General features: G+C 43.9%; 1 protein-coding gene across 3 annotated transcripts in view; it reads right to left on the bottom strand.

The window, feature by feature from the left end:
• GDAP1 (ganglioside induced differentiation associated protein 1) overlaps positions 1-14579 on the bottom strand; it is a 212892-nt gene that overhangs the window by 53661 nt on the left and 144652 nt on the right. For all 3 annotated transcript variants that reach the window (XM_069621221.1, XM_069621223.1, XM_069621222.1), the window contains one exon: positions 12551-12665. In XM_069621221.1, coding sequence (XP_069477322.1) covers positions 12551-12665 — 115 coding nt within the window. The remainder of the gene's footprint in view (positions 1-12550; positions 12666-14579) is intronic.

Here is a 14579-nt window from a genome sequence, read left to right as displayed (position 1 = left end):
TGATTGGGTGTATATATTGTATGGGTGGCCACCACAGCACACCTCTCCTCCGCCTTTATAGTGCCTGTCTTCTCACTTGCTGTGGCCTTGCATGCTAGTGTGGCTCGATGTAGAGTAGCAGGTTGCGGATCCCATAGTTGATGTCTGGTTGTGGCTGCATGTTACTTGGATGTGTGTTTGGGAAAGGTGTGGGCCTTCTGAACCCTTCCTGTGTACACCTATGTTTTTTACACACCTGCATTCATTTACCTCTCTCTCTGAGGTGGAGGTAACTAAAATGCATTTTTTGGTGAAATTACCACCTGTTTTGGCAGTAATTCAGCGACATTTCACCTTTTAACACGGTGGAGTTACTGTTGCTTTTATTTACGCTAATTTTGCAGGCAGATTTAGCACTGGCGGAATGACCGCTAGTTTCTTGACGGTAATTCCGTCTGCGCTAATTTCGCTGGCTGAATTTGCACCGGTGAAATTACCACTGTTTTTCTGTTCTCTGACAACAAAGAAACATGTTAAAAAAGTTATTGCCTAGGCTTTCCAAATCAATCTGTGCTCCATATGAAAACTCTTAAGGGTCCCGATGGGTAACAGCTAAAGCCCAATTAGCAAAATGGTGCCCCATGCATGGTGTGCTGGCAGCTCTGGGGCTACATGTTTGGCTCTCCTTTGTTCGCAGGCTGAAACTTGAAGAAGACATTAAGGACACTGCAAGTGGCGGAGAGAAGAGGAAAGAGAGGGCACAGCTTTCCAGAGGAAAGGATGCAGAAACATAGTCCTTAATTGCACTACAGTTAAATGAAATGCTTCGATTTTCACATAGTTGAGCCCCACTGTTTCATTTTGGTTTTGAGAAGTACAGGTACTCATATTCTCATAAATAAGATTTACTAGTAGTGTGGATATTATAGGATCGGCCCACTTAAAGCACTGTTGGTATACACTATTTAGTGGCTCAACTCCGGTTGATGTGTAGTCATTCTGGATCCTTCTATCCCACCAGCAACCATACCTGCTGTCTCCTCCCAGGGCTGGATGTAAACTGGTGGGAAAGAGCCACCACTTGTCACTGTCACCTATTTTCTGTGCTCTGTCAGATGACATCCTCTGCTTTAGGTGGTTCCATGTGTGTTTTATATTCAGCAAAGCAGGGGTGGGTTCAGACAGCAGACACACACCGGGCCTCATTACACGGACGGCAGTAACCATGGCGCTATTAGCTCCATGGTTGCCGCCGGTATTTTACCGAACCCGCCTTGGTGAATGGGGGAATTACCCATTCACCAAGGCCCTTCCCCATTCCCATTTGAGTCCCCATAGGGCTCAATGGGAATGGGGAAGGAGCAAATAACGGTACCACTATTAGCAGTACCGTTATTTGCCCCGAAGTCCCTCAGTGGGTCCCGTCCTTAACGTGTGGTCTGACCACACGTTAAGGACGGGACCCGCTGAGGGACCTCGTAGTATGGCGCTAAGGGATTACCGGTGCCCTTACCGGTGCCGGTGATCCCTTAGCGACATCCGTGTAATAAGGCCCACCGTCCTGGATCCGCTCCACATTGCTGACCCTTTCTTGACAGAGGTCTTCTCCAGAAAGGTCCCAAACAGCCTTGGGGACTCATGGAGATTACTTCCTCTGCAAGTGGACCAAGCTCAAGCGCTCTGAATTTCAGTATGCACGGCATGCCATTTTATGAACCCGACATTACTGCAGTATTTATCATATGGGGAAAATATTTTTTCTGCATGTTGTCTTTGTTTATTTCTGCTTATACTATTTTTACTTACCGCTGTTGTGATGTTGCATGGAACAGCGATACTGATGATCGGGGCGCGAGATGGCATCTCCATGTTCTGTTTCGGAATGCCGTTGCCCGCAACTGAAGGGTGACAGTTGGAACTTGGCAGTTGAACCTGTGCCGTGGATTGGAATCTTACAGTTGGAACTAGGACCTGTGCCGTCCATAGCTCCTGTCGCCCGCCTTTGAGGTATTATTTATATGTGATCTCTTACATTAAATTACCCACGTCTATCAAGTGGCTTCTTTTATTACCACAGATACTGACTGCATGAGGTAATCTGACCGAGAAAACTGCAAAACTCGTAATAGTGGCCTCGCAACCTTTGTCAGTTTTCCATAATACCGGCATTTAATGTTTTCTGTTACCCAGTGTTATGCAGGATGTGAATCAGGTGGGAGTACGAGATAGTTATTTACTATGGAATGCCTCTCCTTTACTCCTGGTCTTCTGTTTCTCTGCACAACTGGTGACACTTTTGCACAAACACACAGGAAAAAGGCATTCATATTCTTTTGAAGGCTGACAGAATAAAAATCTATTGTATTTTCCGATTAAAAAGCAATTGTGAAATCAAGGTGGCCACGCATGCCAAAGGTGGGTGGATGAGGGCAGGGACGTCATTTCACCAAAATGCCAGGGTTAGCGGGAGTGAAATCACATGACCCTTGACCCCCCTGATGACATCACAGGAAGTGATGTTATTTGACCCCATCCCAAAGTGATTTCACGAAAAGCGATGGAACACAACCTTTCTCCCGTTGATAAAACAGATATTGGCATCACATAGCATTGTACACTACGAAAAATATGGTTACGATATCACTATAATGTGATGTACATTTCATACAAGAATGGATCGCCAAATGTATCGTTAATATCAGTGTATAGGCCCATATTACCAAATTACTGTGAATGCAAGCAGACGTCCATGACCAAATGATAATGATGTGTTATTATATAGCACTTATGCTTAAGCGCTTTATATAGAAAAAATATACACCCAATATCACCCAACCTGTGTTGGTACTCATTTATCGACCTAAGAAGGATGAAAGGCTGAGTTGAGGCGTTTAAGATCGGACTAAATCACTGACTCACCCCCTGAAGTGTGCCTGAAATAAACCTTTAATGAGTCTAGAAATTATTGTATATTGTATATCACGCCTTGAAATACTTGTGTATAGATGCGTTATAAATGCCATATGATATAGAATTCAAGAAAGACACATTATTTGGTATTCCTATTCTTTCTTATTTAGGTCCAGTGCTGAAAGTGTTAGACTTGTGGCACCCCTGTTCTTATTTTTCTTCTTTTTGTTAAGGGGCCTGAAGAAGAAAGCCAGCCACTCCACAAGTAAAGAGCCACGTGGTGCTGGTCACAGTCCAGGAGCTTGCATTACAAAAAAAGAAAAAAAGAAATAATGTTTTTTGGGGGGGTTATTTTTTAGAGGTCGCAAGGGAGACCATACAGGTTGCAAGGGAGACCTCAGAGGCAACCCCTAAATGACGTCCCTGGATGAGGGATGGCTCATACGCTGACGATTCATTGATTCATTATTAATGTTAAACATACAATTTGACATAAAACAGGATGTGTGCCTACTCATTTCAGACAGACAGGCCCTCACTATGAGTATGCTGGTAAGCTTCATATACCTTGCATTTCTAACATACCACCCAATTATGGGGTGACATTGAATTATGGAGTGACATTGAATATGATACATTGTGAAGTTCAGCCATGCGTCACACCTAGATAGAATTGTGAAGTTCAGCCATGCGTCACATTTAGAGTGAATTGTGAAGTTTAGCCATACGTCACACCTGCATAGAATTGTCAAGTTTAGCCATGCGTCACACCTGGATACAATTGTGAAGTTTAGCCATGCGTCACACCTAGATAGAATTGTGAAGTTTAGCCATGCGTCACACCTAGATAGAATGAGGAAGTGTAGCCATTTGTCACACCTGGATAGAATTGTGAAGTTTAGCCATGTGCCACACCTAGATAGAATTGTGAAGTTTAGCCATGGTTCACACCTAGATAGAATTGTGAAGTTTAGCCATGCGTCACACCTAGATAGAATTGTGAAGTTTAGCCATGCGTCACATTTAGAGTGAATTGTGAAGTTTAGCCATACGTCACACCTGCATAGAATTGTGAAGTTTAGCCATGCGTCACACCTAGATAGAATGAGGAAGTGTAGCCATTTGTCACACCTGGATAGAATTGTGAAGTTTAGCCATGTGTCACACCTAGATAGAATTGTGAAGTTTAGCCATGTGTCAAACCTAGATAGAATTGTGAAGTTTAGCCATGCGTCACACCTAGATAGAATTGTGAAGTTTAGCCATGCATCACATTTAGAGTGAATTGTGAAGTTTAGCCATACGTCACACCTGCATAGAATTGTCAAGTTTAGCCATGCGTCACACCTGGATACAATTGTGAAGTTTAGCCATGCGTCACACCTAGATAGAATTATGAAGTTTAGCCATGCGTCTCATTTAGAGTGAATTGTGAAGTTTAGCCATACGTCACACCTGCATAGAATTGTGAAGTTTAGCCATGCGTCACACCTAAATAGAATGAGGAAGTGTAGCCATTTGTCACACCTGGATAGAATTGTGAAGTTTAGCCATGTGTCCCACTTAGATAGAATTGTGAAGTTTAGCCATGTGTTACACCTAGATAGAATTGTGAAGTTTAGCCATGCGTCACACCTAGATGGAATTGTGAGGTTCAGCCATGCGTCACATTTAGAGTGAATTGTGGAGTTCAACCATGCGTCACACCTAGATAGAATTGTGAAGTTCAACCATGCGTCACACCTAGATAGAATTGTGAGGTTCAGCCATGCGTCTCATTTAGAGTGAATTGTGAAGTTCAGCCATGCGTCACACCTAGATAGAATTGTGAGGTTCCGCCATGCGTCACATTTAGAGTGAATTGTGAAGTTCAGCAATGCATCACATTTAGAGTGAATTGTGAAGTACAGCCATGCGCCACATTTAGAGTGAATTGTGAAGTTTAGCCATGCGTCACACCTGCATAGAATTGTGAAGTTTAGCCATGTGTCACAGCTAGATAGAATGGGGAAGTGTAGCCATGTGTCACAGCTAGATAGAATGGGTGTAACGCTCACCTGATACCCGCAGAGGCGCCGGTCTTGACTGGGTGAATGCCGTATCTTCAAAGGTGATGTGTAACACACGGTTGGCTCTTTGGGCTGGACCTCTGTGCACTGTATGTCTGACTCGAAGAGTAAGATGTCTGCAAATAGAAAATATGGGATTAATGAACTGGGGTTATTGGGTGCCTCTCTCCTCTTCCCTTTCTCTTCTCCTGTAGAACCCCAAAGGTTAACACCCTCACCTTAGATAAGTGAACGCCGAGCTCTCCATCTGCCTCGGGGCAGGGTGCCGTAACCAGTTTCTTCACTGGATAAGGGTGCAGGCCTCTTGACCTCAGAGGACTGCTGTCCGTCGTTAACTGCACGAACGGTAAGTTCTGGGCACTTCAAATGTCTTAAAAGTCTTTTGTAATGATATCTCTTGTTTTGCAGGGTTCCGGCGATGGCGGATGGCGGGCTGATGAGAGTTGAGGATCGAACCCGCGTGAGGAATAGAAGCGCCTGGAAGCACATAAGTAAGCGCTTGTAGCCTGCTTCACGATGCGCACTAACTGTCCCTTTTATCTTGCAGGTACAAGTTCGGAGCTTTAGAGAAGCTAAAGGGTGCTGGAATACCCACTGGATTCGGCGTGGGAAGGAGTAATGGCACGTGAGTAATAAAGTTGCCCAATGTCTTTAAACGCACCTTCTTTTGTCTTTCAGATGCGGGATGCAGCGCCGAAGGCCTCCGGAGCGTGCAAAGAGCTGGTAAGCTTTTGTCTTTCAGATGCCGGAATGCAGTGCGAAGACCTCCGGAGCATGCGAAGAGTAGGTAAGCCTTTGTCTTCCAGATGCCGGAATGCAGCGCGAGGCGTTGGTGACAGCCGATGGACCAGGTAAGAGATGCGCTGCCACTGAAGACCGTAGTGCTAACCTGTTCTTTCTTTGTCTTTACAGGTGCTGCTGAAGACTGGATTCCAGGATGGTAAGCCTTTGTTCCCTTAGGCCCAGGATCAGAAGCAGAAGACACGATGAGCGTTCTGCTGCAGAGAATGCAGAATAACGCAAAGCAAGATTCATCCATCGGGTGTGGTTTAAATAGCCTCCTGTAGTGCTTAGGTGTCTCCTTCCACAGCCACGCCTAGGTAAGAAAAGAGTTCCTGCTTTCCAGAAGAGTTCCAGTGTTCTGAACCTAGGGAGTGGCTCCTGCCCCACCCAACAGGAAAAGTAGTCCCAAACAGAAGAGGATCAGGGGTTCAACTGGCAGGTAAGTAAGCAGCATGGTCTGCTGCAGGTAAGTCCACCCAAGCATTATGAGCCCGGCGCTTCCAGCGCTGGGACTGGGCATCTTTATGAGCCTGGTGCCACTGGCGCCAGGACAGGGTCCAAAAGGTCCCAATTGGGACTGGCTGGCACTCGGAACCGGGGTTATGGGTCTGCTTCCAAGGGAGTCGGGCAAGTCCTGATCTTTTGGAAGCAGAGATCATGACAGCGGGGAAGTGTAGCCATTTGTCACACCTGGATAGAATTGTGAAGTTTAGCCATGTGTCACACCTAGATAGAATTATGAAGTTTAGCCATCTGTCACACCTAGATAGAATTGTGAAGTTTAGCCATGCGTCACACCTAGATAGAATTGTGAAGTTTAGCCATGCATCACATTTAGAGTGAATTGTGAAGTTTAGCCATACGTCACACCTGCATAGAATTGTGAAGTTTAGCCATGCGTCACACCTAGATAGAATGAGGAAGTGTAGCCATTTGTCACACCTGGATAGAATTGTGAAGTTTAGCCATGCGTCACACCTAGATAGAATTGTGAAGTTTAGCCAAGCGTCACATTTAGAGTGAATTGTGAAGTTTAGGCATACGTCACACCTGCATAGAATTGTGAAGTTTAGCCATGCGTCACACCTAGATAGAATTGTGAGGTTCAGCCATGCGTCACATTTAGAGTGAATTGTGAAGTTCAACCATGCGTCACACCTAGATAGAATTGTGAGGTTCAGCCATGCGTCACATTTAGAGTGAATTGTGAAGTTCAGCCATGCGTCACACCTTGATAGAATTGTGAGGTTCCGCCATGCGTCACATTTAGAGTGAATTGTGAAGTTCAGCAATGCATCAATTTAGAGTGAATTGTGAAGTAGAGCCAGGCGCCACATTTAGAGTGAATTGTGAAGTTTAGCCATGCGTCATACCTGCATAGAATTGTGAAGTTTAGCCATGTGTCACAGCTAGATAGAATGGGGAAATGTAGCCATGTGTCACAGCTAGATAGAATGGGGAAGTGTAGCCATTTGTCACACCTGGATAGAATTGTGAAGTTTAGCCATGTGTCACACCTAGATAGAATTGTGAAGTTTAGCCATCTGTCACACCTAGATAGAATTGTGAAGTTTAGCCATGCGTCACACCTAGATAGAATTGTGAAGTTTAGCCATGCATCACATTTAGAGTGAATTGTGAAGTTTAGCCATACATCACACCTGCATAGAATTGTGAAGTTTAGCCATGCGTCACACCTAGATAGAATGAGGAAGTGTAGCCATTTGTCACACCTGGATAGAATTGTGAAGTTTAGCCATGCGTCACACCTAGATAGAATTGTGAAGTTTAGCCATGCGTCACATTTAGAGTGAATTGTGAAGTTTAGCCATACGTCACACCTGCATTGAATTGTGAAGTTTAGCCATGCGTCACACCTAGATAGAATGAGGAAGTGTAGCCATTTGTCACACCTGGATAGAATTGTGAAGTTTAGCCATGTGTCACACCTAGATAGAAATGTGAGGTTTAGCCATGTGTCACACCTAGATAGAATTGTGAAGTTTAGCCATGCGTCACACCTACATAGAATTGTAAGGTTCAGCCATGCGTCACATTTAGAGTGAATTGTGAAGTTCAACCATGCGTCACACCTAGATAGAATTGTGAGGTTCAGCCATGCGTCACATTTAGAGTGAATTCTGAAGTTCAGCCATGCGTCACACCTAGATAGAATTGTGAGGTTCAGCCATGCGTCACATTTAGAGTGAATTGTGAAGTTCAGCAATGCATCACATTTAGAGTGAATTGTGAAGTACAGCCATGCGCCACATTTAGAGTGAATTGTGAAGTTTAGCCATGCGTCACACCTGCATAGAATTGTGAAGTTTAGCACTGTGTCACAGCTAGATAGAATGGGGAAGTGTAGCCATGTGTCACACCTGGATAGAACTGTGAAGTTTAGCCATGCGTCACACCTAGATAGAATTGTAAAGTTTAACCATGAGTCACACCTAGATAGAATTGTAAAGTTTAACCATGAGTCACACCTAGATAGAATTGTGAAGTTTAGCCATGCGTCACACCTAGATAGAATGGTGAAGTGCAGCCATGTGTCACACCTGGATAGAATTGTGAAGTTTAGCCATGTGTCACACCTAGATAGAATGGTGAAGTGTAGCCATGTGTCACACCTGGATAGAACTGTGAAGTTTAGCCATGCGTCACACCTAGATAGAATAGTGAAGTTTAGCCATGTGTCACACCTAGATAGAATTGTGAAATTCAGCCATGTGTCACACTTAGAGTGAATTGTGTAATTCAGCTGTGCGTCACATATAGAGTGAATTGTGAAGTTCAGCCATGCGCCACATTTAGAGTGAATTGTGAGGTTCGCCCATGCTTCACACCTAGATAGAATTGTGGCGATTAGTCGTGCATCACAACTGATAGGATTGTGTAAATTAGCCACATAGAAGAATTTAGCGAGTAGCCAATGTACTAACCACCCGCTCCTACCACCCAAACATTATACATGCCCACTGGGCTAGCCAACCTATACCCTAACACAAACCCAACACAAGTAACACAAACTTCAACAAACCAAGACGGATACTGGACCTTACCCATACGGATACAACAAGCCAGCGCCCACAACCCTAAATACCAGCAATTTACACATAAATCACACAGACACACCCCGACATAACAAACAGTCACATAGAAAACATACCAGGTATTGGACCTTACCCATATGGATACAACAAGCCAATGCATGCAACCTATTATCTGCAAGCCAACACACACAGACGCCAGTTTCTCCTGGTTCTGGGCCTATCCTTTCACTCTTCCCTCACTAACCAACCCTGTCTTCTTTCTTGCAGAGTCTCATGAGCCCCTGGAGACTGCCCTTGGGTGGTAATGGTGTGCGGTATAAATCAATATAGCATATTTCTGTAAACTATGTGGTATACACACAAGTAATAGAGATCACGTTCATAACGATATCCATTCCATATTGTTGAAATATTTGCATTGGGAGCACTAGGTTGATGATTCTAGCATTCCTGCTAGGAAATGGCAGAAATGTCATAATACAAGTAAAGCAGATAATTAAACAGAAATGCTAAACGTGCTAATTAAAAGTAAAATACAATGCTGGTCCTGTTATATTAGAAGTAAAGCAGAAATTCTAGCAATGTGCCGTTAAGGGGACAGTAGCCTAACTAGCGATACCTGTGCCATCACATGAAAAGCAATGTGGTCCTTCTGAGAAATGCTACTAGTACCCCAACTGCAGCAGGACTGTTCAGAAGTACTGGTACTATCACAAGTACAGAAATGCAGACCAGCTGATACTATTACATTAGAAGCATGACGGACCCGTTGTGAAGTGCTGGTGTTGCCTCACTTAAAGAATGGCTGTCCTGCAGGCAAGTGTTATGTCATGCTAGCAGTATTTATAAAGTGCAGCAACAACAGCCCAGAACAGCACCTAGGCGCGTGAAACCGTCTACAAAAACTGAGTGAGCGTGAAGTAGGAGTGCAAAAGTGAGATCTAAAAAGTTAAGTTTTCAGACTTTTGTGGGGCTCCAGATAATTGTCCAGATGGCACAAGGTGATGGGAAGCCTATTCCAGAGGCTTGGGACATAAAGGCACAGCCACCCCATCGCTCCATTCTGGACATAGGCATGGTCAACTGGCGGTCATTATAGGATCTCAGGTCTCAATGGGTTGATAGTGGACAGGTTTGCCCCTAAGGAGCTTTGGTCCCATCTGATTGAATGCGGAATGCGTTATGTGCCATGCATAGATTCTTAAACTGAATTCTCTTAGCTACAGGAAGCCAATGTCATCAAGCAAAAATGGATGAAACATGGTTTCTATACAGGATGGAAGAATCCAAGCTGCCTGGTTTTAAATTCCTGGCAGTTTTTTATTTATTGTTTTGGTAATCCCAAATATACTGAGTTGCAATTGTCTAACCCAGAGGAAATGTAAGCATTCATAATAGTCACTTAGTAGCTGAACGTTAAAAGGTGCAGGAGATACCTCTGACATTGTAATTGCCCAAAACATGATTGAGTTACTTTATTGATTTGTGATAAGAAAGAAAGTTGTTCATCGAAAGTAACTCCAAGATACAAATGGATGAAATTGCCATTGGCTGAGAACCAAGGCTTTATGGCCAAGGGAAGTTAGGTTTAAGGGCTTAGGCAGCCCACAGAGCATTACTTCAGATTCTGATGCAATCAATTTCAAGTGGATTTGGTTCATGTATGTGCTAACCTTAAGCATGCAGCTTGAGAAGCGCTCTACTTGGTTGTTGTTATTGGTAGAGTCAAGTTGAATTAGTCGCTTTGTATCATCAGCCTAGGTATACAACCTAATAATTATGCAACGCAGAGGCACAAGGTTGGAGAAAACCATTAAAAAAGCAATGGAGATAGGGCAAAGCCCTGTGGTATGCCACAATCGGATTGATAGCTTTAGGAAGTGAAAGACTCAACGGCCACATTCTTTAAGCGATCAGCCAAAAATATTGGAACAATTGCACAACATTGCAGGTAGTTCCTATTTTATGTAATCAATGCAATTGGATAAATTGGTCAACAATATTGAAGGCCGCAGAAAGGTCTAACAATACTAGTGCACAGTAGCTCCATTCTCCACACGCCTGATTCAGTTCCCTTGCCTAACTGAAATCTGAGCTGGACTGCATCTAGAATGTCATTAGTTTCGACAAATGTCTGTAATTGACCATCAACAATAGTTTCCAGAATTTTACAACAAAATGGCAGGTGGAAATTGGATGCAAATTAGTACTAGGTTTGGGTCTAAAGACGTTTTTGATCAAAAGAGGGAAAATGACTGTTGTGGGGCTAATAACGAGCATGGCGGTGCAGGAAAAAATTGGTGGTAACGGAATTACTGCTACTTTTCTCACACCGGCATACTACAAATATGTCCCTGGAGTGGAGGATTTACCTCCAGCATTCTGCATATTTGTCCCAAGAATTTGTGCACTTTTTGTTGGGATTGTCACATCGAAAGTATAGCAGGCTGGCAGAGGAGTGATAGTAATGCCAAATTAGAGTTATGACACATAAAAGGTACGACAGAACTGCTGAAAAAAGCTTGCACGGTCAGATTAAACGTATAGCTGCCACTTTGAGGTGTGAGGTATTAAGAAGTTCTTGTACTGTCATTTGATAAGTAAAGCAAAAACAAAAGAGATGTACTAGTACCATTGTGATTTTTGATATCATGGCTATCTAAAATCAATGTCCCCTACGCTGACGATGGGTTGGCTGTCCCCATGTCCCTTTACACCGCACCTAAACCCACACTTAGAATGCTGAGCCCCAACAGCCTTCCAGGCCCTTTTCCCAATGTAAGATTCCAGAGAAAATGGTTTCATTCTCCAAAACTACCTGTAAGGAAAGTATATATATTGACAACTGATGCTCGTGGGGTGCTGGTTATCATGTCCCCGGTCTATGACTTTTTTTTAGCATTGCATTCAGGAGGAGGTCAGGATCTTAACATAATAATAATTTCTTTTTTATATAGCGCTTTAATCTAAAGCTTTTTACATAGGACATATTTACATACATTACTATTATCATCCAATCGAAATTGGTATTCAAAAGGATGAGTTGACCTTGCCAGGATTTGAACCTGTGACTTGAAGATCAAACACAGTTTACAGCAATGAGCCTTTAACCAGCCGAGCCATCTTACAAGCATATGCTAATACTTGAGCAACCTACTGGTAATAGGTAAAATGGGACCAATGGACGGTTGTACAAATTGTAAAGTGACACTGTGGCAATAATTGAGAGTTTTAAGATGTCTCTGGCATTAAAAAATCATCGAGGCCCAGTAGCATTGGGCTCTCAGTCTCTGCACGCGAGAGGAACAAAGGGATGCTATTGGCTACAGAAAGAGTATATAATGCATATCAGACCCTTCCAAGGGGCAAGAAGAGTATGTAACACCTTAAGGAAAGAACGGCGAAGACTGGAGATGTGTAAATCAATGCATGGGGAGAATAGGATGGTGGTCTCACCACACCCCTAGCCGAAAAGAGGAGAGAGGCTGTGATAGTGTCAAGCTCCCACACAAGGTTTAAACTGCTGGGTACTTGTCTTAGACCTTCCCCTACTCTTTGCCTATGCCTATGGACCTTCTGCATCACACTGCCTTGTCCACACAGGGTAGGGGTTTCTGGATGTGGGGTCAGACAAATTCAGATGACTGATTGACGACCATTAGGCGCATGCCACAGCATGTTTGGCGTCCATGGTCTGAAGGAAACCATTCCTGCAAAGAGGAACAACCACTACCTGAGGAAATGAGGCCATACCTGGTGATTCTTCATTTCTCCTCTGCAGTTCTGTCTCAACCTGATCCAGAACCTTTTCCAGCTCATCAAGGATTTTCTTTAAGTACTTGACGTTATCATGTTCCAGCAACTTGGTCTGAAAGGATCAATGTGAATACGTTTAATACTGATTGTTAATGTTTATAAAACTAAATGAACACATTTTATAGAAAACAGGAGACATAAGACAAAGGTGTCTCTGGACTACATAATTAAAGACACTGAACCTCCATTAGCATTTGCAAATATTGCTGGTATTTTTCATGCACAAAAATCAAATAATCAAACGGTTTCGATATATTGAATAAAAATCTGATTGTGAGAGAGGCACACGGGTAAAGTTCTGGTCTATGATATAGGGGCATCCCGAGCTTCCCACGTTCGAAACTTGCAGCAATAGTCTCCCATGATATCTATATACCTCGCGAACTTCACCAGCTTCGTATTCACCGAAGGATACGCTTTAAAATGCTCTGCCTGAACTTTAAATGTGCTTATGGCCTGGCTGCCCATAGCGTTCCTTCCCTTCTCAATTGGTATCAGCCGTCTAGAAATCTTAGGTCCGCTATGAGCAACCTGCTGGTTATCACATGGTCGCTTTGCATCTCCAGAGGTGGCATACACTTTTTTGTAGCTGGACCAAAATTATGTAACAGTCTGCCCATTGATATATGAACAGCAGGCTCTTATGACTTCTTCCTCAAAGAAACTCGAAATGTACTTGTTCTGTAGATTCCCATTCCTTTCCTTACCTAGCGTGTTCTTTTTATTGTACAGCATCCACAACTAGATGCAGGTCTGTCCTGTCAGGTTTCCCTCTGTTATGCCACTTACCAATGCACGCCAGAAGGGCATTCGGGTACCCCCCTGGCGGCTCTACCTGCGCTTGTGATGGCTCTGGTCCCACGCAGTCTGGGATCCAGCACTTTCCGTCAGGCCACACATGCGTGGGCGACCGTGTTCTGCACTCCGTGCATGCGCCATGCATAGGGTGTTTCTGGTTGCCACAGCAACCACAGCTTGCTTCCGAAGACTCCATTTCGTCCCATGCCCTATTTAGGCAACTGTGAGATGCAGGCCATTGTGTCTCAACATGGATTCATCCTGTCCGTGTCCTCGGCCCCAGTACTGATTGCCTAGCCTGGTTTTTGTTCTTTTCAAAGCTGATACTTCTTTTTGCTGGTCTCCTCCCTTGTTTCTCCTGGAGTCCTAGTCCTTGTCAGTCTTTTTTTGTATCCCTGATTCTGGGGTTGCCTTGTGCCTCCTCTCACTTCTGTTCTGGAGTCTCCTTTCTGTAAAGACTGGTAGGGGGTGTCTGTACTTCCGCTCTCTATATGGTAGAGGGGAGGTACAGAGGACCCTAGCCAAGATTCTCTATTATTGGTAACGTAGTCGAGCAATCAAGCCCTAGCTTCTCAGGAGGTGATGCAGGCTGGTTCTTAAGTACAGTGTAGTCCCTGAACCCCCACAAAGGAATGTCCACACACTGTATTACTGAAAACACAGTCTTTATATAATTAATATTCAAAGGTATGTACACAATCACAATAACGCACTTTGTACTCGGAAGTCAATAATGATGAATAGATACAATTCTAAAGTGGTACCACCAATGTTATCAAATCTCATTAAGTGCATCAACTGTATGGTTAAAATGTCACACAGATCAATAACGAGGAAACCAGCAATAGAGATAGGAAGGAACGCAAGATGGTTAAAACAATAGGCAGAATTCTGACCCCTACCCTTAGGCACAGTTCTGTGTGGAGATCCCCCCACCTGGGCAACCTGTAAATAAAGATATATAGCACAAACCCAGTCCATGTAATGTTCAATAGTCTTATTTCCTCCTATTAAGGTTTTACACCCCCAATGTACCTGGTGGACTAGAGTTCTCCGAAGATGCGATGACCGATCCTTCTTGAGTGACTGCCTTTAAAGCAGGAGCCATGGATCGTCGAGAGGCGTCGTGGAACTCGGCGTTCGGTGTCGGGGAATCGACGGCCCTTCT

Source organism: Ambystoma mexicanum, chromosome 5q, assembly GCF_040938575.1.
Source record: "Ambystoma mexicanum isolate Mex_15411 chromosome 5q, UKY_AmexF1_1, whole genome shotgun sequence".
Classification (NCBI taxonomy): domain Eukaryota; kingdom Metazoa; phylum Chordata; class Amphibia; order Caudata; family Ambystomatidae; genus Ambystoma; species Ambystoma mexicanum.
This window is presented reverse-complemented; position numbering and strand designations above follow the sequence as displayed.